At 57.6% G+C, this 23,298-nt stretch overlaps 2 protein-coding genes across 2 annotated transcripts; both read left to right on the top strand.

Moving 5' to 3' along the window:
- The first annotated feature begins 1,761 nt into the window (after positions 1 to 1,761).
- On the top strand, positions 1,762 to 3,027 carry LOC127594425 (adenylosuccinate synthetase-like). Its single transcript, XM_052056299.1, is given in 1 exon segment — positions 1,762 to 3,027. A coding segment is annotated over 1 exon segment (1,266 nt).
- Positions 3,028 to 17,357: 14,330 nt separating this feature from the next.
- On the top strand, positions 17,358 to 22,749 carry LOC127594424 (histidine ammonia-lyase-like). Its single transcript, XM_052056298.1, is given in 7 exon segments — positions 17,358 to 17,522; positions 17,643 to 17,779; positions 17,965 to 18,201; positions 21,263 to 21,390; positions 21,393 to 21,665; positions 21,668 to 21,885; positions 22,150 to 22,749. Coding segments are annotated over 7 exon segments (1,758 nt in total).
- Positions 22,750 to 23,298: the final 549 nt, after the last annotated feature.

The following is a 23,298-nucleotide window of genomic DNA, read 5'->3' as shown; positions in this document are numbered from 1 at the left end:
CTGCTAAACGAATCCCTGCTGAGCGAGCTCTCAGTGCGAGCGAGGGAGCTGCCAAGCAGGTAGCGGTACCTGGGCCTGTACTCTCTGCGGGTGCGGGCCTGAGGCGAAGGGCGGTACGGGGGGCGGTACAGGGTCCTGGCGTCGTAGCGGTACTTCATAGGCATGCCTTTAGTAATAATGTCTATTGGCAATGATAAAATCAGTGGTGCCCGATTAGGACAGCCACTCCGAGCAGCCCTTCGACGCCCTCTCTGACGGGGAGCCGCCTCAGGACAAGCCCCGCGAGCGCAGGCTTGTCACCAAGAACGACGCGAGCAAAATGTACAAGGAAATTCTCAGGGTCGGGCAGGGGCTCGACAAGCCTGCCAAGTACGATCTGGTCACTTACCGCTGCGAAAGGGTCGAGGATGAACTGCAGCTTGAGTTCGGTGAGGACATTGCGCCGGTCACCCTGAACCTCGGGCTGGACAACCCTCAGGCCCTGGACGACATCCTGATCCATTTCAAGCAGGGCGAGCGGAGCCTGGTCACGGTGCAGCACCGCCACCCCGAGGACCGCAAGCAGGTCAGTCACTCCGACTTCTACCTCATCGAAGTGCAGGCCTGGATTACGGTCATCGACATGGACTCAGACCTGAAATGGCTCAAAACGGTGAGGGCGAAGGGCTCCGGGCTAGCAAGGATCGGCCCGGCTGACCGCTTTTCCGGGTAGTTTGAGGTCACCGCAGAAGGAAAACTGCTCCTTGAACGGAAGTATGACCATGTCAGGCTGCAAGCCCTTCCGGCCATCGCCAGCAAGATCTTTTACAACATGAAGGAGGGCGAGTCCTGCGAGGTCAAGGTCCAAGTGGAGCATGCCCAGCAGCTCTAGCCCGAACTAGTCAACTAGCTACCACATGAGTCGGTGTTGTTTGTAAGGGCCAAGGTGACTGCCATTGTGAAGGTGTTTGAGCTGTTGGGAGACGGGCGGGTGGTGGGCTATTTCGTCAGGGAGGGGGAGTCGCAGGCCAAGCCCTGTAAGCACTCCAGAGTGCAATTATCATTGAGTCTACCTAACCACCCTACCCAGGAACTGGACCTGTATCTCGACGAAGGCCAGATTTCAAAGGCCCTTCGGAAAGCGGTAACTAAGATGACAATCGGGTCGGTCATGCAACTCGAGATCAACGACCTGAGCTGCTTCCAAAAGGGGGTGGACTCCGAATTATTGACATCCTCGGAACAGCCTCACAGCCCAGCGATCCTGACGGTCGAGCTGAGAGGGATCGTGGTAGGCGCAACCTACACGCTGTCGACCTAGCAAAAGGTGCAGGAGATAGTCCGGACCAAAGCGATCGCAGTGGCTTTGCTTGAAGATAAAAGGTATAGAAAGGCAGAAAAGTTGTTTTTGCGGGCCGCCTCGTTCTTCGAGTACGAGAAGGACAACCCTCCCGAGGTGGAGGAGTTGGTGCTCAGCTCGATGCTGAACGCCTCGCTGTGCCAGCTCAAGCAGGACCGGTTCACAGACCTGCTGGCTGCTACTGAAAAGATCCTGCTTCGGCAGAAGCACTGCAAGAAGGCCATCCTCCGCAGAATCCACGCCCTTTAGAAGCTGCAGGAGTACGACCAGTGCCTGCAGCTCATCCGGGAGCACGAGCATGACCCCGAGCTGGAGCTGGGCCCGGTGCTGGCCAGGGTGGCTGGGCTGCGAGAGCAGCTGACCCGGCGCGAGAAGAAAGTGTTCAGCCGGATGTTCGAGCAGGACTAGTGACATCGAATTGAATGATACGGACTGTGGGCAGGGGCTTTAAGACCCACGCGGTGCTGGGGGCGCAGTGGGGCGACGAAGGCAAGGGCAAGCTGGTGGACGTGCTCGCCTCCCAGATGACCCTCTGCGCGCGGTTCAATGGGGGCAGCAACGCGGGCCACTCCGTCAAGGTCGGCAATCGCAACTTCGCCTTCCACCAGCTGCCCTGCGGCATTCTGAACGCCAGCTGTAAGAACCTGCTGGGCAACGGTGTGGTGCTGGACGTGAAGGGGCTGATGGACGAGCTGGACGCGATCAAGGATATCGACTGGAAGGGGCGGCTGTTCATTTCGGACAGGGCGCATGTGGTCACCCAGGCGCATAAGAAGCTCGATGAGGCGAAGGAGCGCACCTCTGAAAGCATCGGGACCACCAAGAAGGGCATCGGCCCTGCCTACTCCTCCAAGGCCTCGAGGGTGGCGGTCCGGGCAGGCGATCTCCTGCACTTCCCCACCTTCAAGGAAAAATACCACGCCCAGCTGAAATTCCTGGGCTGCGAGGCTGACAGCTAGGAGCTGGCCTATCTGGAGAAGGCAGCCAAGCTGATGGCCGACCAGGGCATGATCATCGACGGAGTGTCCTTCATCCATGAGCATCTGGCCAAGCCCGGCTCATAAGTGCTCTTCGAAGGGGCGAACGCTTTGATGCTCGACCTGGACTTCGGCACCTTTCCTTACGTGACTTCTTCGAGCTGCAGCGTGGGAGGGATCTGCACAGGGCTGGGGGTGCAGCCGCGGCACATCACCAATGTCTACGGAGTGGTAAAGGCCTATACCACTCGGGTGGGGCTGGGCCCTTTCCCCACGTAACTGAAGGATGACACTGGAACGCACCTGCAGAAGGCTGGCCACGAATTCGGCACCACGACGGGTAGGTCCCGACGGTGCGGGTGGCTGGACCTGCCCCAGCTGCGCTACTCAGCCCGGCTGAACGGCTACACCCAGCTGAACCTGACCAAGCTCGACGTCCTAAACGGCCTCAAATCGATAAAAGTGGCAACCAAATACCACCTGGCCAACAAGCCTCTCGACCACATGCCCTCCTCGCTGGGGGACTACGACCAGGTTCACGTGGAGTTCAGGGAGTTTGAGGGGTGGAACTGCGATCTGAGAGGGATCACGAGCTATGCCGACCTGCCGCACCAGGCCAAGAAATATGTCGAGTTCCTGGAGCAGGAACTGGGCGTGCCTGTGCGCTGGATTGGCACGGGGCCGGATCGCGCTGACACTATCGTCAAATGATAACATCATCGCAGCCTCGGCGGCTCGTTCTCGAAGAACAGCTACTCGTCGGAGTCATGCTCCTCGGACTCGGCCTGCACGTCCACGAGCTGCTCGAACCGCAGTTCGTGGGCCAGGGAGGTGGTCGAGGCGGGATGTCGATTCTTCTTGCGGGAGCTCTTGTGGAGGCGGCTGCGGACGAGGTTCAGCTTGTCGCGGACCGGCACCTGTTTATTGGCCTCCCGCATGAACTCAGACAGAGGGTGGTCGCCAGCCGGATCATGCTCGATGAGAAACTTCTCGATGTGCAGGAGGGCGTGGGTGCTCCTGAGGTCAGGCATGCGGATCCCCTTCAGGCGCATGTTGCAGAAGGGCCGGAGAGAGCGCTTGGTGATGAACACGAAGAAAATACCGTTTTTGGCCAGCTGCTCAAAGAAGTAGTCGAAGAGGTTGTCCCGGTAGTAGTTGTCCATGAGCACCTCGAAGTGCTTGAAGATCAGGATGGAGGAGAGACTGGGGCCGTCTCGGATCAGTTCGTTCAGGTTGAACCCCACCTCGCACTCCAGGAAGTCCCGGAGCTTGTCAGGCGAGTAGCGCTCGCAGTCCAGGAGGAATACCCCGTCGCGGAACGTCACGCGCTGCCAGAAGAAAGAGGCCAGCTAGACCGCGAACCGACCCTTTTCGGCCCGCTCACTGCCGAACACGTTCAGGGCGTTGGGCTCGCCACTGCGGATCTCGCGGACGATCTGCAGCAGGGGTTCTTTCTGCCCGATGAACTGGATCTCCTCGGGTTCGAAGTTCTTCTTGGGGCGGTTGTCGGTCATGTTGTGGAAGCTGCCCTTCTCGCTCCCGCAGTAGAGCGGCCCCTCCCCTGCGCTTCGCAAGGAAAACGAGCCTATCTTGCTCTCAAAATCATCACTCGAAACCTCCTTCCGCGAGGACCGGATCACAAAGATGCGGGTCTCGGAGGTGGCATTCTGAAAGGCGTCAAAGTGACTGCAGCCCTCGTAGAAGAACCTGATGAACTTCACCACGAACATCTCGATCGCCCGCAGTTGGTAGTGCTTCTCCGCCAGCCGCTCGTAGTTCTCTCGCTCGGCCAGGTTGAACTCTATCACCGCCCTGGGCGCCAGGTGCGGCTGGAGCAGGGCCGAGACGCTGCTCGCTCGGACCCCGCACACTATCAGGATCTGCGGGGGAGTGATGCCGGGCCGGAGCAGCCCCTCGGCGGGGGTCGGCACCCCGGTGAGGCAGTCGTCCAGGAGCAGCTTGCCGTCCTTGAGCACGCAGAGGCTGGAGAAGATCAAGGCGAGGATGTGGCAGCCCTCTTCGAGTGTCTTGTTCAGGTTCTTGAGACTGAGGATGTCGCTGCGCAGCATCAGCTCGCGCTTGACGTCCTTCACTTCCGCCGTCATGGTCCAGAACTTGAAGGACGGCAGGAAGTTCGTGCTGGGACTGACCTCGTTCTTGAGCAGCGTGACCTGGTGCTTCACGCTCTTGACGATCTCGGAGTTGACCTCGCTTTCGAACAGGGACAGCCGGCTCTCCAGCTGGGGCAGGTTCAGACTGGCGTGCCTGCGCTTGATCGCGCGCGCCTTGTCAAGGAAATCCTGCTTGAGCTTGCGGTAGTTGATCGGGGAGGAGCCTTCGAGCCGCTGCTTGGCAATACTCAGCAGCCCGCGCACCTGCAGCAGCACCAGCCCCTGCCTGCCCAGCTCATCCAGTGCGGGCAGCAGATCCCGCTCCATGTCCTCGAGGTCGGGACAGGCGGGCACCCTGCGCTTGCGGTTGATGAAGTGCTGGCTCTTGAACCAGAGCAGGCGGTACTTGGCCGTCAAGAGCCTGACGTTGGCAGGCTCGAAGGCCAGTTCCATCGCCTTGTGCTCGGTTTGGAAGGTGGCCAGCAGCCCCTGCAGCTTTTTGAGTTTGTCGAGGTCGACGTGCTTCTGGCGCTTGAGCTCGTGGTAGAGCAGTAAGGCCTTCACGAAGGTGTGGTCGAGGGCGAAAACCTGCAGCACGCGGCTGTCACGGTCGAACCCGCTCAGGTGCTTGAAAGCCTCCCGAAAAGCGTTTTCGATGGAGGGCTGGCGGTCCATCTCCAGCTCGATGTTGAAGATGAGGAGGATGAGTTTGGCGAGGGACAGCCGCAGCGAGTCGTTGCGGGTGTCCTCCTGCGACAGCCGCGACAGGATGCGCTGCAGCAGGGTCAGCGCCGTCCGCGCCGTGTTCTCGGCCAGGTAGGTCTTGCCCAGCAGCTTGAACATCGTCGGGATGGTCAGCAGGATGGTCTCCATGGCGAAGATGACCCTCGCGTCCTGCGCGGAGTAGCTGTCCTCCTCCAGGAACTGCACCTTCTGCTCGGTGATCCGCATGAAGTTTTCCTGGTGGCGGATGAACTGCCGCTCGTAGGTCAGCCCGTGCTTGCTCTCGTGCCGGCGCACCGCCTCCTCGACCCGCCGCCACTTCGCCACCGAATCGACCATCCGGCGAGGCTCGTCCTTCTCTTCACGGTAGCACTGAAACACCTGCGCATAGAGCTCAGCATCCGGGCCGATGCCCCACAGCCCGCTGCGAGAGAACTGGCTGTACTCCAGGAACTGCTCGTGGTGCACCTGCGAATCCCGGTACTGGCTGATCAGGTAGTTCAGGTAGAAGTTAATGAACAGCAGGGAGTGCCGCTCTTTGACTAGGAAGCATGCTCGCTACTGCTACGCGAGCAGGTCCCGCACCAGCCCGTCCACTCGGTAGAAGTGCTCTTTGTCCCGCTCCTCTTTCGTCAGGAAGTAGTGCGACCCTGGCGGCACTCGCTCGATGGCGGTCTCGCACTGTGAGTCGCTCGAGGTCATGTCGGCAGGACTGCTGTCAGAGGTCAGCAGGTGCAGCAGGCCCTGCCGCCAGGCATGCGGGATGAAGTCCGAGTCGCTTTCGCCCATGATCTTGAGGTCGTTGAAGGTGAGGCCTGTAGGGAACTGGGCGATCATCACCATCAGCTCGAAAGAAGAGGGGTTCGAGTCCTTGAGTGTCTGTAGGTTGGCAGCCCGCAGTGACCACTCCTCGACCTTCCGCTGCTGCTAGTCCGCGCTCTGCGCCTTGATGGTTTCGACGTAGCTGTCGAGAGACACCTTGGCGCGGAGGACCAGGTATTGCGCGAGGTCGATCAGAGTCTTGGGGTACGGCTCCAGGATGCGGAAGACTTCATGAGCGGCCAGTACTCTCGGGTCGTAGTACTTACTTTCAATGGTGTTCTTGCCGTGCTGCAGCAGCAGCTTGGCAGCGTCCTGCCGGCCTAGCGGGCCAAGCTGCACCCACAGTTCGTTCAACCCGAAGCGCTTGGACCCATGGCCCAGCACCCTTGAAACGGTATTGCTTTTCATGATCAGCACGAAGCGACAGCTCCTGCACCCCTCGACGAACCGCATGATGGTATGGATGATGTCCTCGCCCTTGGCCTCGACCAGCGAGTCCAGGTTGTCGAGGATGAACAGACAACTGCGTTGACTGTAGTGCACCATCGCCTCCTCCAGCCGGAAGTTTTCTAAGGGCTCGGTGATTTTGAAGATGAAGGCGGTTTCGGTGGTGCACTATGAGAACGAAAGGTAGATCAGGCCGTGCGGGAAACGGCCTCGCTCCGCCACGTACTCGCATGCCCGTCGGGCAGTCTGCGTCTTGCCCGCGCCCGGAACCCCCGTCAGAAGCACCACCCGCGCCTGACCTGCTCCTCCCCGCAAGTGTTTGGCAATCCGCTCGATCTCCAGATTCCTACCAATTAGCATCGTAGTGGAAGCCCGGCAGGTCTCAAGCTCAGGCCCAGTCTCATCCTCAAACTCCTCGTCTCTGAAGACAAGTCGCGTGTCCGGCCGCGAACCCTCCTTGCGCAGTAGCTTAAACTTGTAGGTCTCTTCGTGCTGCTGGTAGCTTTCGATGCTTAGGCAGCAGCACAGCCGGATTTCGTCGTATTCCGCGAAGGCGTAGTCATCCTGCCCGGTGTACTGCCGGTTTATCCGCCGGAGGGTGTCTTTCGCCCAGCGGCAGGTGTTGCGGTGGATGCCGCCTTGCCGGCGATGGCACTTCACGCAGGATGACTTGGGCGGTACGTGAAACAGCTCGTGTGCGGTCTTCTCGCCGTACTCCTCCTGCAACTGCAAGAACAGGCAGTTAGGCGCGTGTGAGTGGTTGCAGCAGCACCCGCTGCGCTCGGTGCTGAGGTCCTGGCGAGTGATGTGCTGCGCGTTTTCAAAGGCCTCGGGGACAGAGTTGCCCTTGACCAGGTTCGAGTAGAAGTAGTAGGCGAAGGCCTGTGCAACGGTGTCCTCGATCCGCTCCTGCCCCTCGACCGCCACCGCATACTCCGCACCCACTTCGAAAAGGAAGATACGGGCCAGCTCTTCAGAATGACAGGCGTTCACGAAGACCACCTTGATGCACTCACGGTGGGACCTGCTGCCATAGATCTCGCGCAGAGACTCGCAGGTGATGTTCACTTCGCGAGCCGATGTTCTCCTGGGACTCGAAGGACAGTCGGTAACCGTTGCTGCTGCTGAACCCGTGGCAGATTATGTGTACTACTTGCGGAGACCGCTCGATCGAGCTGGTCAGGTTTTCGGTGGTGGCCACCTGGCAGCGGATGGTCAGAGGGGCCGACCGGAACAGGTCCTGCAGCTTGTGCATTTCGAGGCGGTAGGAGACCGGCTCTACTTCCGGAATGGCCTCGTGCTGCGAGTTGTACGAGACCAGGGGGTCACTGAAGAGGATGGCCACGTCCAAAGGCTTTTCGCAGAGAGAGGTCTTGCGATGCTTGATCGCGAGTTGGGGAGAAGGGTCTTTCTCCTAGATGAGCAGCCTTAGCTCTTTGAGCTCGGCCTAGTGGCGAGCGACCATGGCCCGGAGATTCTGCACCTCGAGCTGCAGGAAGGAAAGAAGCTGCGTGTCGGGCATGATCACCACGATTAGCACTCCGCCCAGCTCCTCAACGATTCTGTCCTTGTAGATTTCAAAGGATTCGTCAAGCGGCTCAAGCCGGCCTTCCCCGGAAGGTTGATAATACTCGAGCGAGAATGCAGCATCCCCTCCCTCGACCCTGCGCAACATCTGGGAGGCCCTGGCCCGCACAGCCACGTAGTCCAGCTTGAACTCCTCCAGGACCTGGTCCTCCTCCAGCTCGCGGTAGACCAGTCGGAGCCTGGCGTTCTGTCTGATCTTGCCCATTTTGTGCAATGAATCATTATCAACCGCTCTACTTCTTGACCACCACTTTCTTCAGCACCAGCGGGCCGGCCTCCAGCTCGCTCCCCTCTGCGGCCACTGCCAGGTGCACCCATCCGCCTTTGAACCGCGAGGTCACCTAGCTCATGGTCAGCCGGATCTAGGCCCGGCCGGCCTGCAGTTCTGCCGGATCGTGTCTCAGCATGGGGCCATGAGTGCCTTCCACCTCGACATGCGGGGCCTCTGCAGAATAGGCCCTGACAGAGAGCCGGCAGGGTTTATGGTCGTGCTGGATGCCGCCTTTCTCATCAACCAGTCGTATTTGCAAGCAAACGGTCCGCCCCTTGATGAGCGGCTAGGGCAGCTCCCCCTCAAGCTAAAGCCGGAAGGGCGACCTCGAATCCAGGGACAGTTCGTTGCCGCCTCGACGGGTATTAAGAGTCCGGACCTCTTTGAGGGTAATGCCGAGATCCTGGATGAGACGCTTGATTTGCTCGGACTGGCGGATGAGGGTGTGGATCATGATGGAGTGGCGGTCGACCACATGCCGGATGTTCAGCTGCAGCACCGGGGTGGGCTCGTCTTCTTTGCCCTTCGAGGCCATAATTAATGTACCGGGAGCATGTCGATATGAGCTCGCACACTGATGGGTTCAAGAACCCCTTGAAGAGCAGTCTCGAATACCATGACAGCATTAAGAAGGCCGCACGGTCCAGGTACCTGCCTCGCCGCCCCCGCGACCGCCTGCCTCGGTAGGCCAGCTTGCCTGCCCCCGATTTCCGTCTGGCTGACACTTTCGTCATCAAGGATAGTCGGCAGGGACAAAGATTTCGGCACGGCAGCAGCACCCTCGGGCTGCTGATCACCAAACTAGAGCATTCCTTTGGCTCCCCTGAGCTGGTGCGCGGACTGCAAGATGCAGCGTAACTGATGACCGGGTCGGTGGAGACCCTCGAGCGGCAGCTGGCTGAGCAGCAGATCGCTTGTGGAAGGCTGCGGGAAGAATGCACAGTTTTGCAGCAGGAGAGGGACAAAATGGGGCACCAGCTGGAGCAAGCCCGTGAGGAGAGGCAGAGGCTGGAGGACAAGTCGCGGGAGACAAAGGAGGGCAGCAGCAAGCACCTGCGAGTGGACGAGTTCGAGCGGCTGAAGATCGAGAAGCTGAACAGAGACATCATGCAAAGACTGGGCGAGATGGCCCAGCAGAAGAAGTGTGAGGACCTGGAGGCAGAGATCGCAGGGCTGCGGGAGGCCAGGCGCGAGGAGTTGGAGCGGCTGGCCAGTGCGAATCGGCTGCAGCAGGAAAGTCTGCGCCACAAGGAGGACAAGATCCTCATGCAGAAGGATGAGATCGTCAAGCTCAAGGAGGACAAGAAGCGCCTGGAGAGGGAGAACGCGGGGCTGCAGCGGCGCATCCAGGAGCTGGAGGAGGAGCGGGGCCAGCTGGCGGAGAAGGCGGGGGTGGCGTGGGAATGGCGGATGATGACCCTGGAGGACATGGCGGGGCAGGCCGCCCGGCACTCCAGCATGGGCGCGAAGATCAACAAGCTGATCGAGATAAACAAGAACCTGAAGAGCAAAGTGAAGCGGCACAGCGAGAAGGAGGCGAAGGTGGAGATCAACCCCTTCTTCGAGTACGAGCGGGACTTCTTCAAGAACATGCGCTCCCAGCCCAAGTCCAAGATCTTCTACGTGCGGCGCAAAAAGACCAACATCGAGAACGCCAACATCGGGCTGTACATCTTCGACCCTGAGATCGACCACCCCATCGACCCCGAGGACAAGTTCTCGGAGATCCACGACAACATCGACCTGCACAACTACGCCTTCTACAAGCCCACCTTCTACAGCCTGCTGCAGGTCACCGAGGAGATCAAGGGCCGCGAGTCCAACATCATGAGCATCACCGAGCTGCTCGGCCTCATCCGCCTCATCCTCGACTCCAAGTTCCAGGAGTTCGTGCTGGTCCAGGACCCGGAGAGGTACACCCACTTCCCCGAGTTCGTCTACGCCTGGTTCTCGGCCTTCTACGTGGACCCTGCCGCCCGGGGGCTGATGCGGCTGCCCCCCGAGAAGCGCAAGTACTACGCCCGCACCCGCATGGTCGAGTTCTACAAGGACCTGATGAGCCGCTCCTTCGACCAGGTCTGGGAGGTCGTCACATTCCGGGAGTTCCTGATCGAGCACCAGTCGATCGAAGAGGTGTACTTCTACCTGCACTGCCGGAGCGCGCTGCTGAGCCTGAGCAGGCTGGACGCGAGCGCAGTCCGCAGCGAGGCGCGGGTGTTCGTGCCCTTCGCACAGGCCTGCAAGCTCGTGGAGGTGGTGCTGGACAACTACGAGGCGTGGTCGGTGAACTTCATCAAGGACAAGCTCAAGGAGAACATCACGAGGCGCCAGGGCCAGGAGTTCATCGAGTCGGGGTTCGTGCTGCGCTGCTTGCTGGAGTACTACCGCATCGAGCGCATCAACCGGCTCAAGTTCACCCGCCGCCTGTATGAGCAGTGTGGTGGTATCTTCAACTCGATCAGCTTCGACGGCTTCATCGCGATGTTCGACTGGTTCCAGGGCACCCCCATCCACGAGAAGGTCTCGCTATACCGGGAGTGCTTCGCGGTGGGGCACGGCAATATCACGCCATAGGTCATCTTCACGGTCTGCACCGAGCGCAAGTTCTATATCAAGCATCTTCGGCTGAGCTGCCTGTTCAAGTTTCCGATCCACAAGGGCCGGAAGAACATCGCCGAGGAGGAGGGCAACTCCACCGAGCTGGTCGAGCGGATCCACTTCTACCTGGAGCCCGCCATGCCGGCCCTGTACGACGTTTACGGCTGCCTGAAGAAGCTGTTCCACCCCGAGGGGCTGCTCTTCTCGCGCATCCAGCAGCAGGGCGTCGAGACCATGCTGGCCAGCTTCGAGTACTACAAGACGCTGATAAACAAGAACCGGTTTTACATAGAGAGCTCGGCCCTGCGCGGGCGGCACTTCATCCACTTCCTGGCCCCCCTGTCGGAGGAGGTCCGGCGCATGGCCTACCGCAACATGTACTTGCTTTTCGAGGCCCGCAAGGAGTCCAGCCAGAAGAACGGCGAGATCCAGCTCAACCTCTCCGAAAATGAGATCGTCGAGAAGTTCGCTCAGGAGCTGTTCCACTGGGAGAAGGTGTTCGCCTGGACCGAGGAGCAGCTCGACTGGAAGAAGCGGGTCAACGCCTTCCGCGAAAACCACTGCGCCACCAAGATCCAGCGCGTCATCCGCGAAAAGCTGCTGAAGCCCTACCTCGAGATCTACGAGAAGCTGCTGCAGAAGGTCGAGGCCAACAAGAACACCATCATCTCGGAGCTGCGCAAGCGGGAGCGCAAGTGACCTATTTATGCGATGACCGTTATCCATATTTATTGCTAACGATGGACCGAAGCTGCTCGACTGCTCTTTCGGGGCCTCTCGCAAGCCCGCCCCCCAGCTCATCATGCCCCGCCCTCGAACTCCTGCCGAATAGCACAACCAGCACCTCGAGCAGCTAGAACTGCAGAAAGAGATTGACAGCCTGCGACCCTCTGTCGAGCAGTACCAGAGATCTCTCGATCGCCAGCAAGACCTCCAAACTGCAATCCGCGAGCTGGGCCTCGTCCTTGTCGAGTCCTGACCAGAGCCTCATGGCGCAGAACCATCAGGAGCAGGCCAAGCAGATCACCCGAGACCTCGACTGCGTCGAAACTAAACGTTATGAACTGCAAACTCGCAGCCAACATCAACAAAGCCAGCTCGCGCACATGCTCTCTTAGAAGACGGCCTTGCTCAAGAGGGAGTAGCAGATATAGGAGAGCCGGGCTTGGCATGTGGCCACTCTGGAAAGGGATATGGGTTTGATCAGGACTCACGAGGAGGGGCAGGCGGGGCTGCTGCGAACCTATGAAGAGAGCTGCGAATAGCTGGCCTCGCTCAAGAAGCGGTTCGGTCGAATGGAGTATGAGACAGACCGGCTGCGAGAGCAGATCCAGCAGGCCTCCTCGCAGGCGGACTTCACCGACCAATCCAATAGCGAGCAGCACGAGCGCCTCCTTCAGCTGGAGAAGGCGAACCGTGCCCTGCTGTCATAGTACCGGTACTGGAAAGATCACAAGGCCGTTCTGGAGCAGAGAACCAGTGACCGTGGAAATGAACTGAGTGAGGCCAAGGCAGCGCTGGAGGCCAGGTCGTGTGACACGCGGGGCAAGTCAGGGCTGAGGCTGCAGGGGCTGCAGGGGCTGCGGGGGCAGCTGATTGACGCCCGGACCCGCAACGCCTTTGCAGAGAAGCAGCTGGCATTTGCCCGCAGAAGGCTGGAGCACCAGGATTAGCAGATCAATGAGCTGAAGGCCGAGAAGCATGCGATCGGGTAGACTTTGGCCTCGATCAAGCGGAAGGAACAGATCGTCTCAAACGCCATGCAGACGATCTGTGAAGAGGTGCTGCGAGTCGACCTCGCCATCCGCAGGAGGCTGTAAAGTCTGGAGCAGGAGGGCCTGGCCGAGCAGGTGGTCGATCTCCGGACCCGAAGGAACTCGGTGGTCGGCATGGCCAACGGCCTGTTCGATTTCTGAAGCTCATGGGAAATCACTTTACCTTGATGATGTGGCCGATGCCCGAGTTCCCTCCAAAGCAGAACCCGTTGCCCCGCACGTCCAGCGAGTGCACCCCCCCATGCCCGCAGATTGTCAGCTCGCAGGCCTGGGTGTTCCGGTCGAACACCTTCACGTCGTTTGACTTGTCAGCTCCGCCCAGCACGTAGCCTGCGAGTTTGCCCTCTCCGAACCGGCAGCTGTACACATACGCGGCCTTCTTGGGGTCCTCGGGGTCCCAGGTGAAAGTTGCCATGTTTTTCTGGGTGCCCAGGTCCCAGAGCTGCAGCTGTTCTTCGTTTCGGTAAGAGCCTGTCAGCACAGTCCCATCCTTGAAGTCCAGCCTTCACCCGAGATATTCGGACCATGGATGAGCGCCTGCTGGCGGCAGGCCCGCACATCCCAAAGCCTGACGGTGGAGTCCCACCCTCCGGTGAGCATCTGGCCCTCGCTGATGTGCTTGATGGCGTAGACATGGTTGGAGTGTCCCTCGTAGTTGTTGGAGACAGCCCCAGCCTCCAAACACCGGCTCTCCTTGCGGTAGAGATATCGAAAATGGCTACCCGGTTCTGTTTGGTCGAGATGGCAAGCTCTGCCCATTGGGGTTGACGTCCATGGCCAGGGTCTCTTCCTCGTGGTCTTGAAGTAGGTCAGGTCGTGCAGCAGTTCGTCACAGAGCAGGATGATACCCCCTGCGTTTAGAGACAGGAAGTGTCGCTTCTGCTTGGGTAGCCAGCGCACCGAGACCGTGGGGAGGGCCTGTCCTCGCGCTGTGGTGTAGTAGTTCACCTTCGCAGGGTTTTTCGAGTTGTAGACTCGCACACTGCCGTCTTTCAGCCCGGTGACGATTTGGTTATCGAGGTCATATTGCAAGGAGAAGATCGACAGTCCCGGCGACCCAAAAAAATTCTCCTGCTCGCCGAGAGGGCACGGCCCTTAATCTTCAAATCCGCCACACCTTCCATTTTATTGCTGAGTTGAACTTGGATATAATGATTAGAAAGCAAACCTTTCCTAAATTTAAATTCAGCGATTAATTATCAAACCATAATTTAATTCATGGAGGTTGAGCTGGCTGAGAGGAGCAGGCTCAGGCTGCCTGGACAGCTGATCACCAAGGAAGAGGGATTCATACCCGGCAACGGCACTTTCGAGAAGCAAGGGGGTATCTACTCCTCCCTGCTGGGCGAGGTCTGCTACACCGGCAAACTGGTGACCGTCACCCACATAAAGGCAAGATACGCTCCGCAGGTAGGTGATGTTGTAGTCGGTCGGGTAACCGATCTAGCCGGCAAGCGCTGGCAAGTGGACCTAGGGGCCGTCTCAGCCAGCCTGCACCTCAACGCGATCCACCTGCCCGAGCAGCGCAAGAAAACGAGGAGGACGAGCTGAACATGCGCGAGTACTTTCGGGAGGGCGACTTGATCGTCGCGGAAGTGCATGCTATCGACAGCGCCCGGAATGTGCAATTGCATACCCGCAGCCTCAAGTTCGGGCGGCTGCGGGCCGGCTTGCTGGTCAAGGTGGCCCGCGTGCAACGGCAGAAATCACACTTTCTGGAGTTGGGCGGAGGAATTGAGCTGATTCTGGGCGTGAACGGCTGGCTGTACCTCTCCAACGATATCCGGAAGCTGGCTGAGCCACAGCCCCGGCCCTACTCTGTTGCAGAACTCACCCAGGTGCAGTACCTGGCGGGGCTGGCCAAAGCCGCGGACTAGGCGGGGTTCGAGCTATCGCAGGGACTGATTGAAGAGCTGGCGGCATTCGTGAAAGAGCAAGGCATTTCGGTGCGAGGACTGAGGAGCAAGGAATTCCAGGAGCATTTGCGAAGCAAGATGGAGGAGGGGATGGCTGAGCGGCTGGGGCGGATGGTCGACGTGACAGTTGAATGACAAGCGTGCCTTAAGCAGCCAATTTATTGATCAATTCGTCACATCAGTATTCTCCTTTGCAGCCAGTACCATATGGTGTCACCGTTAAATTACTCCATACGAGAAGATGCAGCTCAATTAAACATAGGGAGAAACTTATTAGCGCAATAAACAACCATCTTCATTTCATGAAGATTATTTTAACGGTCCAGTTCTCGCAGGGAGTGCCACAGTTGATAATGTTATCGCCTTGGTCACCCCTCGACAGGAACGGAGTGGAAGATGCTGGCTAGAAGTCGGGGGCTGGGCCTGGATTAGCCAGGCTAGCCAGAGTTAATCTATGACACCACCCTTAAATAGTGGTGTATCCCAGCACATCCCAGCACAGCCCAGCAATGAGTTCCTCTTAGTGATTCCTTACTTTTCGATCGATAACACTAAAATCTAAAATAACCGATAACCATACCGAGCGTCTTCTTATGTTGAATATGTAATATTTTTGAGATTGTCTTATGAAAACAACTGACTTAGCGAAGAGGAAATGAATGTTTGGCTTGTGTTGGGCACCACTATTTATTTAAGTGCGGCGTCATTTCTTAACATAAATATCTTAACTCTGCCTAGCATAGGGAATCCACCTCAGTCTCGGCTAGCGTCTGTTTGAGGGGGACGGTCGAGTTACTCGGGAAGTTCCCTCGGAGTAACCTTGGGCTGACTGAGGGTCCTGACGTCGACTGAGGGTGCTGAGCCGCCTCTGATGTCTTTGAGGGCCTCGAGCACTTCAGCACCCGTCCCGGACTCTTGGCAGACTGGCAGGCTAGCCTGGCCTTCCGGGCATCCCTGTCGTAGCGCCAAGCCTCCAGGACTGCCGGGTCGTGAGAGTAGTGGCAGTCCTTCCTCCAGCAGTAGTATTGGAAGTAGGGCTCATTCTCTCGTAGACCCTTCCACTTCTGGCTCCGCGATGGATTCTGCCCTCTCCTGAGTCTCCTCCTCCTTCTGTAGCGCCTTCCTCGCCCTCTCTGAGGCCTTTGGTCCTGCCACCTTCCTTGTGACTAGTAACCAGAAGTCACTAATTTCTTTAATATTTTTTTATTTAAAACTTTATTCCATTAAACAGAAAGCTTTTTTTGTTTTTTGAAAATTGTTTAATTTTGCCTATACTGTTTGACTATTTTCAGGAACACTTCAGTAGTTAGCAATAGGCCTGAGGCCTTTTTCAATTTGAATCTCCCTTCAAAAGCTTTCAATAAAAAGCAGATCCGCCAAAAAATATTATCAATGAAGTTCACGATTCGCAAACCACCCTCTGACACCTGGCAGTACGATCATGTCATTCTCGAGAACGGGCTGGCCTGTCTGCTGATCCACGACCCCAAGCAGATCATCTCGGCGGCCAGCCTGTCAGTGGGCGTGGGCTTCTTCTCGGACCCCCTTTCCGCGGCAGGGCTGTCGCACTTCCTATAGCACATGTTGTTCATGGGCACTGCGAAGTACCCAGCAGAGAACGAATACAGCTAGTTTATAAGCAGCCACTCGGGGCACAACAACGCCTTCACAGGCTACGACCTGACCAACTACTCCTTCGACGTGAGCAGTGACCACTTTCCTGAGGCGCTTGACCGGTTCAGTCAGTTCTTCAAGGAGCCTCTCATGCTTGAGTCATCCGTCGAGAAGGAGCTGAACGCGGTACACTCGGAGTTCGTGATGAACCTGCAGTCCGATGAGTTCCGACTCGAGCAGCTGCTGCAGACCCTCGCCTACCCGCATTCCCGCTACAACCGCTTCTGCGCAGGCTCGATCGAGACCCTTAAGCAGCCCGACATACGAGACCAGCTGCTCGAATTCTTCGAAAGGCAGTATTCGGCGGACCGCATGAAACTGGCGCTGCTCAGCAACCGTCCAATCGGAGAGCTATAGAAGCTGCTAGGTAATGCTTTTCTGGCATAACCAACAAAAACCTCGGCAGCAGCAGAGTCTACGACTGCCAGCCCTTCGACGCAGCCAACCTCGGCGATTGGTCAAGATGGTTCCCGTCCAGGAGAAGGATTAGTTGACTCTTGTGTTCTGTTGCCCTCCTACTCAGCAGAATTTAGGCAGGACCCGGGCCACTACTTTAATTACCTGATCGGGCAGGAAGGCCAGGGCTCGCTCCTGTCAGCCCTGCTGGCAGAGAAGCTGGCCGTCGAGCTGGTGTCCGACTACGAGAGCATCAGCGAGTATTTCGGACTGCTCAAGGTGAGCATCGAGCTGGCCGAGAAAGGCTTGAGCAGTTCGGGCGGGTGGCAGGGATCTGCTTCGCCTATTTCCGGATGCTGAGGGAGGAGGCTGCTGCGGTGAGAGTGTTCGAGAATGTGAAGAGGATAAGACGCACTGAATTTTTGAACTCGGACAAGGAATACGGCTACGAGTGCGTGGAGAGCGCCGCGACTAGCCTGCAGTACTACCCCCCGGAGCACGTACTGGACCACAGCTACCTGCTCGAGGAGTGGAAGCCCGCCCTCATCAACAGCTTCGCCAAGCTACTCGTGCCGGCGAACTGCCTGCTAATCCTCTCCAGCAAGACCTATAGCCTGAGTGCAGCCTGACCGAGCACTTCTTCGGGATAAAGTATTCTGTCGAGGCCATCCCCCATCCCCTGGTCGAGCAGCTGCTGGCAGGTGACCAGGACATGCCCGAAATGCATCTTCCTCCGGGGAACTGCTTCCTGGTTGACTCCCTTGACATCCCCATTGTCAAGGAAGCCCATGCCAAGCCTGAAATCGTACTGAAGAGCAGAGCCGGAGTGGTGTTCAACAAGGCCACTCCGCATTTCCTGGTGCCCAAGACCTCCTTCAAGGTCAAGGTGATCAGCTGCCACAACCAAGTTTCCCACCGACACGAAGTCCTCCGGAAGATGAGTGAGACCCTGGTGGAGGGCAAGCTGAAGGAACTGGCGCAAGCAGGGCTCGACGCCGGCATCTAGTTCAAAATCAAGTTCCAGAGAAGCGGCCTGCTGCTGAGCTTCTACGGGCTGAGCCCGAACCTGCACCTGCTGATCGATGAGGTGATATCCTCGATCAAGGCACTGGACACGACCGCCTTCAAAAGGGACCTCAAAGTGTATGTGAAGAAGTTGAGGGAGAGGCTGATCAACGAATAGCTGGAAGAACCTTACCATATTTTCGGCAAGAAGCTGTCCGGACTGCTGACCAAGGGCTACCATCACCCCCTTGACTAGTTGTTGAGGCTGCTAAAGGGAGTCAAGCCGATGAGCTGGTCGCTTTCATCAGGGCGTTCTTCTCCAGGAGCTTTGCCATCGTGCTGTCCAACGGTAACTACTCGCATGAGGAGGCCGCGCGGGTGGCCGGCAAAGTGCTGGCCCACTTCGGGGAGGGCGGGATGGTGCCGGAGGAACTTCCACTTTACGAAAGCATACTACCGTGCAGGGGCAGGAAGGTCGTCGCGCTGGGCCTGTACAACCGGGACGAGAAGAACGACCTGCTCGTGCGGTTCTACGCGGTAGGCCGGAAGACGATCGTGCTGTGGGCGAGACTGCTGACTCTCAGCAAGTTCCTGGAGGAAGACACGTTCAACTACTTGCGGACTGAGAGAGAGCTGGGCTACTTCGTGAGCACAAGGGCGGCAGAGTACAGAGTACCGTGTCACAGCGGGGCTGGAGTTGACCGTCCAGAGCAATGTCTGTGGGCCGGCCGAGGTTGCGGGTATCGTGGAGGAGCACCTGAGCAGGATGGCGGTCAAGCTGGCCTAGCTGGGTGAGGACGCGTTCGGGGTGGTGAGGCGGTCGGTGGTCAAGTGGCTCAGAGAAAAGATTCCAAACATCGAGGACGAGGGCAACCACCTTTTTAGCGCGTGCATGATCTCAGCTTCAAATTCGAGGCGCTCTAATAGCTAGCGGTCTAAGTCGAGCACCTGTCTCTCGCTGAATTCCAGGCTTTTCGAGGTCCGTCCTTCTCGAAGAGGTAAGGTTGGTCGAGCTGCATCTGCTGAGTGCGAAGCACAAGTAGGCAGAAAGCTGACCTAAAGCTCAGTGTTCAAGGGGCTGCAGGATTACCAGGCGCAGCAGGAGAAGGTCCCCGACGAGTATCTGCACCGACTGACTGCTCTCTTGTGACTCATTAAATGGATTTCTATAGGGTGCTAGGACTCACCGGACAGCCTTCGCAGGAGGAGATACGGGAAGCGTTTAAGGCAAGGATCAGGCAGTGCCACCCTGACAAGCAGGGCGACCAGGCTGAGGCTGCCAGGGTCATCGAGGCATATCGGGTGTTGTCCCAGCTGGACAGCCGAAGGCAGTACGACCGCGGTATCGGCGAAAAGGGGTTCAGTTTCAGCGTGAAGGAAAGGCAGTTTGAGTGCGAACAATGCGGAGGGGTCAACTCCGTGCCAGCTGCAGAAGGACCAATTATTTTTAGCTGCCAATTTTGCAGCCTGCGATACTAGGCATGAACTCGAATCGAGAGTTTGAATATTCATGCAGAGGAGAACAGCCACTTTGCCTGTCTCACTGACTCCGGCCTTGCTGGGGGACAGGTCCACTCCTCCAAAAAGGCTGCAGTTTATTCAGCTGGATGAGGCAGGCCACACTAGAGGCAGGTCAGAGAGGCATGACTAATTATACTCGCTGAAGGGAGGGTCTTCTATTATGGATCACTTGAGAACATAATTGGCATTGTTGAGGAAGGACAATCTTGAGAAAGAAGGGATCATCAAGGAGCTGAAGGGCCAGCTGGTGTATTACAAGGAGCGGTGTCTGCGCAGCGGAATAGGAGCACGAGCAGGGGCCTGCTACCACCGCCTGGGCGACATGATCAGCACTGTTCTCCAGCACTGCACACAAACAGAATTCGGGTCGAGTCGTTGCTGAAGAGGATAAACCTGTGATTAGTATTTATTCGGATGCACGAGCTTGCTCGTCGCAGGAACTACCGAAACCTGTTCGAGCCGGACCCCGAGGTCGCACACCGCAGGCAGCTGGAGGTGTAGTACAAGGAGGCCCTCGAGCGGCAGATCGAAGAGCACAGGCATCGCAAGCGGTAGGAAAACGAAACCATCAAGCGGGAGAACGAACGGTTCGATCGAGAACTGCAAGAAATGAACCAGCGCAACCTGGCACTGAAGCTCAAAAGCAGCAAGAACCTAAACACCAGCCAGAAACGGCCGAAGGAAAGGCAGCCCTCCAAGATCAGGCTCAAGAGTGCTGTGGACGACCGGCTCGATGAGTCAGTCGAGCTGCCCATCCCGGTTAAGGGCCTCGGCAAAGTCAAGTCGATGAACACTCTCGAGAGCGAGGCGAGTGAGCAGCCAATAATGCCCAAGCAGCTGCAGGCCGGCTTCGACGCCATCCAGTTCAGGACCATCCTAAATCCGATTTCGACCAGGACTTGCAACAGATCCGCCAGAAGCTGCAGATGCGGCCTCTGATCCGTCTTAAGGGGTACTTCCCCCTGCCCGAGCCTCCGTTCAAGCCCGCGCCACGCCCCCCCGCCAGGCCGGACCGGTACCTCGACGAAATGATGATCAGTCTGGAGCAGTTGATTTCCTGAGTCATAATGAAAATTAAACTGGTGGCGGCCGCGGGGCTGGCCCTTGCATTCCATCAGATGGTCTACCAGCCCGGCCCTCTTAACATTATACCCGCAGCCCTGTCCTTGCTAGGAGACAAAAGACTGGCAGTCAACGCTTGCTTAATCAGGCTTAACCTATTCGCGGCCTGCAAATAGCCACCTGCTTCTGTTGAAGTCCTTGGGACCAGCTGAAGAATCGGGTCGGGATGGGCCCCAACTTCGACCTGGATGGGGCCCTGACCAAGCAGCTGCTGAGGCTCGGCTCGGGTTTGTGACAGTGGGATCGATGACGCGGTAGGCTGACGAGCAGCTGCAAGGCCTAGGCTCGAAGAACGAGGTGCTGGTGAATGACCGGACAATCGTGTTTAACAACCCCGGCAGCAAGCTAGGCCTTAATTTTGTGAGAGCAGGATCAGCAACTACCCCGAGGATGTGAAGGACAGAATCATCCTGGACGTGTACTTCAACCGGAAGATCCTGGCGCCTGCTGCCCGAAAAGCTGGCGGAGGACACTCTCCAGCTGCTCACAAACGCATTTTACGTCAACCGCATCGTTTGTCTCAGTCTGGTCGGCGAGGCCCAATAACACGCCTCTCAGTTTCTTGAAAAAGCAGCTTCCTAAAGTATTGGTGTCGGTGATTAATAACAAAACAGAAAGGCAGAAGCTGCTGCTTCGAATCGACCCCGACCGCCAGCCGCACTTGCTCCGCACCATGCCCGGCGACGGGCTCGTGCTGCAGTTCGCAGAGGGGTTTGAGGCTGACCGCCACTTGAAAATAATCCAGGAACTCAAGAAAAACGGGAAAACTGTGATCGCAAGCGGAAGATAACAGAGTCCGACATCAGCAGACTGGTGGAGGCAGGGGCAGACCTGATCGAACACTACGGGGTTGCCTTCGAGGGGGCGAGTGGACTACAGCAACGAGGATGATAATCTGCGTAATAATTAATTTTAATGCTTTGAATGCGCGTCATTTGTGCCATTATATATAATGATAGACAAAGAAATACGCCTCAGGCTTGACGGCAATTCCTTGACTGTCCCCCAGTTGCACGCATTGGGGCAGGGCGGACAGGCCCTCGACCTCACCGAGGAGGCCTGGGCTAAGGTCCGCAGGGCCAGGAGTGTGATCGACCGCATCATCGAGTCCGAAAGATCGTCTACGGGATCAATACTGGCTTCGGAAACTTCGCTAATGTGATCATCTCGCCTGAAAACCTGCGACAGCTGCAGGTCAACCTCATTAGGTCTCATGCGACTTGCGTTGGAAGACCGTTGTCCTTGCCCCTCACCCGCCAAATGTTCGCCCTTCGAATCAACACGCTAGCCAAAGGCCGCAGTGGCATCTGCGAGACGAACTTCAGGAAGATGGTGGCTGCTTTCAATGCAGACTTTCTGCCCAAGGTGCCTGAGCAAGGCACGGTGGGGCCAGTGGCGACTTGGCGCCACTGTCACACTTGGCGCTGGGACTGCTGGGAGAGGGAGAGGCGTGGGACAAGGAGGCTGGTTGCTATCGACCTGCAGGCTAGCTTCTTAAAAAGTTAGGGCTCGACCCGATCGAGCTTCGTGAGAAAGAAGGGCTGGCCCTGATCAACGGCACGCAGTTTATCACGGCGCTGCTGGCGGACGGCCTCTGGAAAGCCAACATCTTGCTATAACGCTTCGAGCAACTGGTTGCTTTCAACTACTAAATTTACGGGCTGAAAAAGACTGCCTTTTCCAAACAATACATTTCCTTGCTGCCGGAAGCTGATCGGCTGGTCTCCTAGCGCATCAGTGCCTATCTGAAGTAAGACAGCGAGATGTGGCAGTTTAAGCAAGGGAAGAGCATTGTCTAGGGAGCCTCTCTTACAGAAGGCGTGGGGATTGCGGCCGCAGCCTGGCAGACATTCAAATTCGCACAGAGGGTGGCCGACGAGGAGATCAATTCCGCGACTGACAACCCGCTGGTGATATTCCAGGAAGACGGGTTCGAGGAGGACGGACTGATCTCCGGAGGCAACTTCCACGGAGAGTACCCTGCGAAGGCGGCGGACGTGCTGGGAATGGCGATGCACCGGCTGGGACTGTGCTGCGAGCGCCGGATCGCGAGGCTGGTCAACAAGCAAAAATCAAAGTCCTGGGACTTTCTGGTCGAAAATGGGGGGATCAATAGCGGCTACATGATCATGCAATGTACTAGCGCGGCTCTTTGCTCCGAGAACAAGGTGCTCGCCGTCCCCGCCTCTACCGACTCCATCGAGACCTCCGCCGGGCAGGAGGATCACGTGTCCATGGAGGGGTTCGCTGCCCGCAAGCTTTTGGCCATGCTTGACAATCTCGCCAACATGTTTGCCATCGAGTTCATGTCGGTCTCGCAGGAAATCGGGCTCACTGGCAAGAAGGTGACCCCATGCCTTGCAGAGGTGCTGAGGCAGGTCAACGAAAAGGCCCCATTCTCCGCCGAGGACACCTATTTCGGACAGCATATTGAACCTCTCAAAGCCTCCCTCTTTTGGGCCTGAATGACTCAAATTTCAGATCAGTCGCATGCTGCCTACACTCATCGGAGTGACTCCCTCTTCCCCGCGGAGCATCGCATTTCCCTGCTCATCCACACCTTCCAGCACTCCCCTCCCATACACCTGCTGCATGTCTTCACTGCAGACTTCGACCAACTTCGAGTGGTGCAGCAATCTTTATTAAGTCTGGTTAGCATTGCCATTCGCTGCTATTCCTCGTTGAATTCATGAGGCTGTCATAGATATGCTTGGCGAGGGGCTGGCTTAAGGCCTTGACATCCAGCGCTTTGTTGAGGATTTACGAGAGGCAGGTTGAATTTTAGGCGGGGGTAGAGTTGACATTGAGACCGACAGACCACGATCAGTTTAGGCAGCTGTCCGACAATCTGGTCCGCGGCCAGCAGGACCCCGGCAACCTTCTTGTCCCCACAATAGATGTCATTCGGCCACTTGATTTTGAATGCCGAGTCAGGACAGATTCCATCCAGCAGTTAGCAGACGGCTAGAGACACAAGCTGAGTCATGCCACCGCAAGGGTGCAGCCGGATTACC

Source organism: Hippocampus zosterae, unplaced genomic scaffold (assembly GCF_025434085.1).
Source record: "Hippocampus zosterae strain Florida unplaced genomic scaffold, ASM2543408v3 HiC_scaffold_131, whole genome shotgun sequence".
Classification (NCBI taxonomy): domain Eukaryota; kingdom Metazoa; phylum Chordata; class Actinopteri; order Syngnathiformes; family Syngnathidae; genus Hippocampus; species Hippocampus zosterae.
Note: the sequence above shows the minus strand (reverse complement) of the source record. Positions and strands in the feature narration are given on the sequence as shown.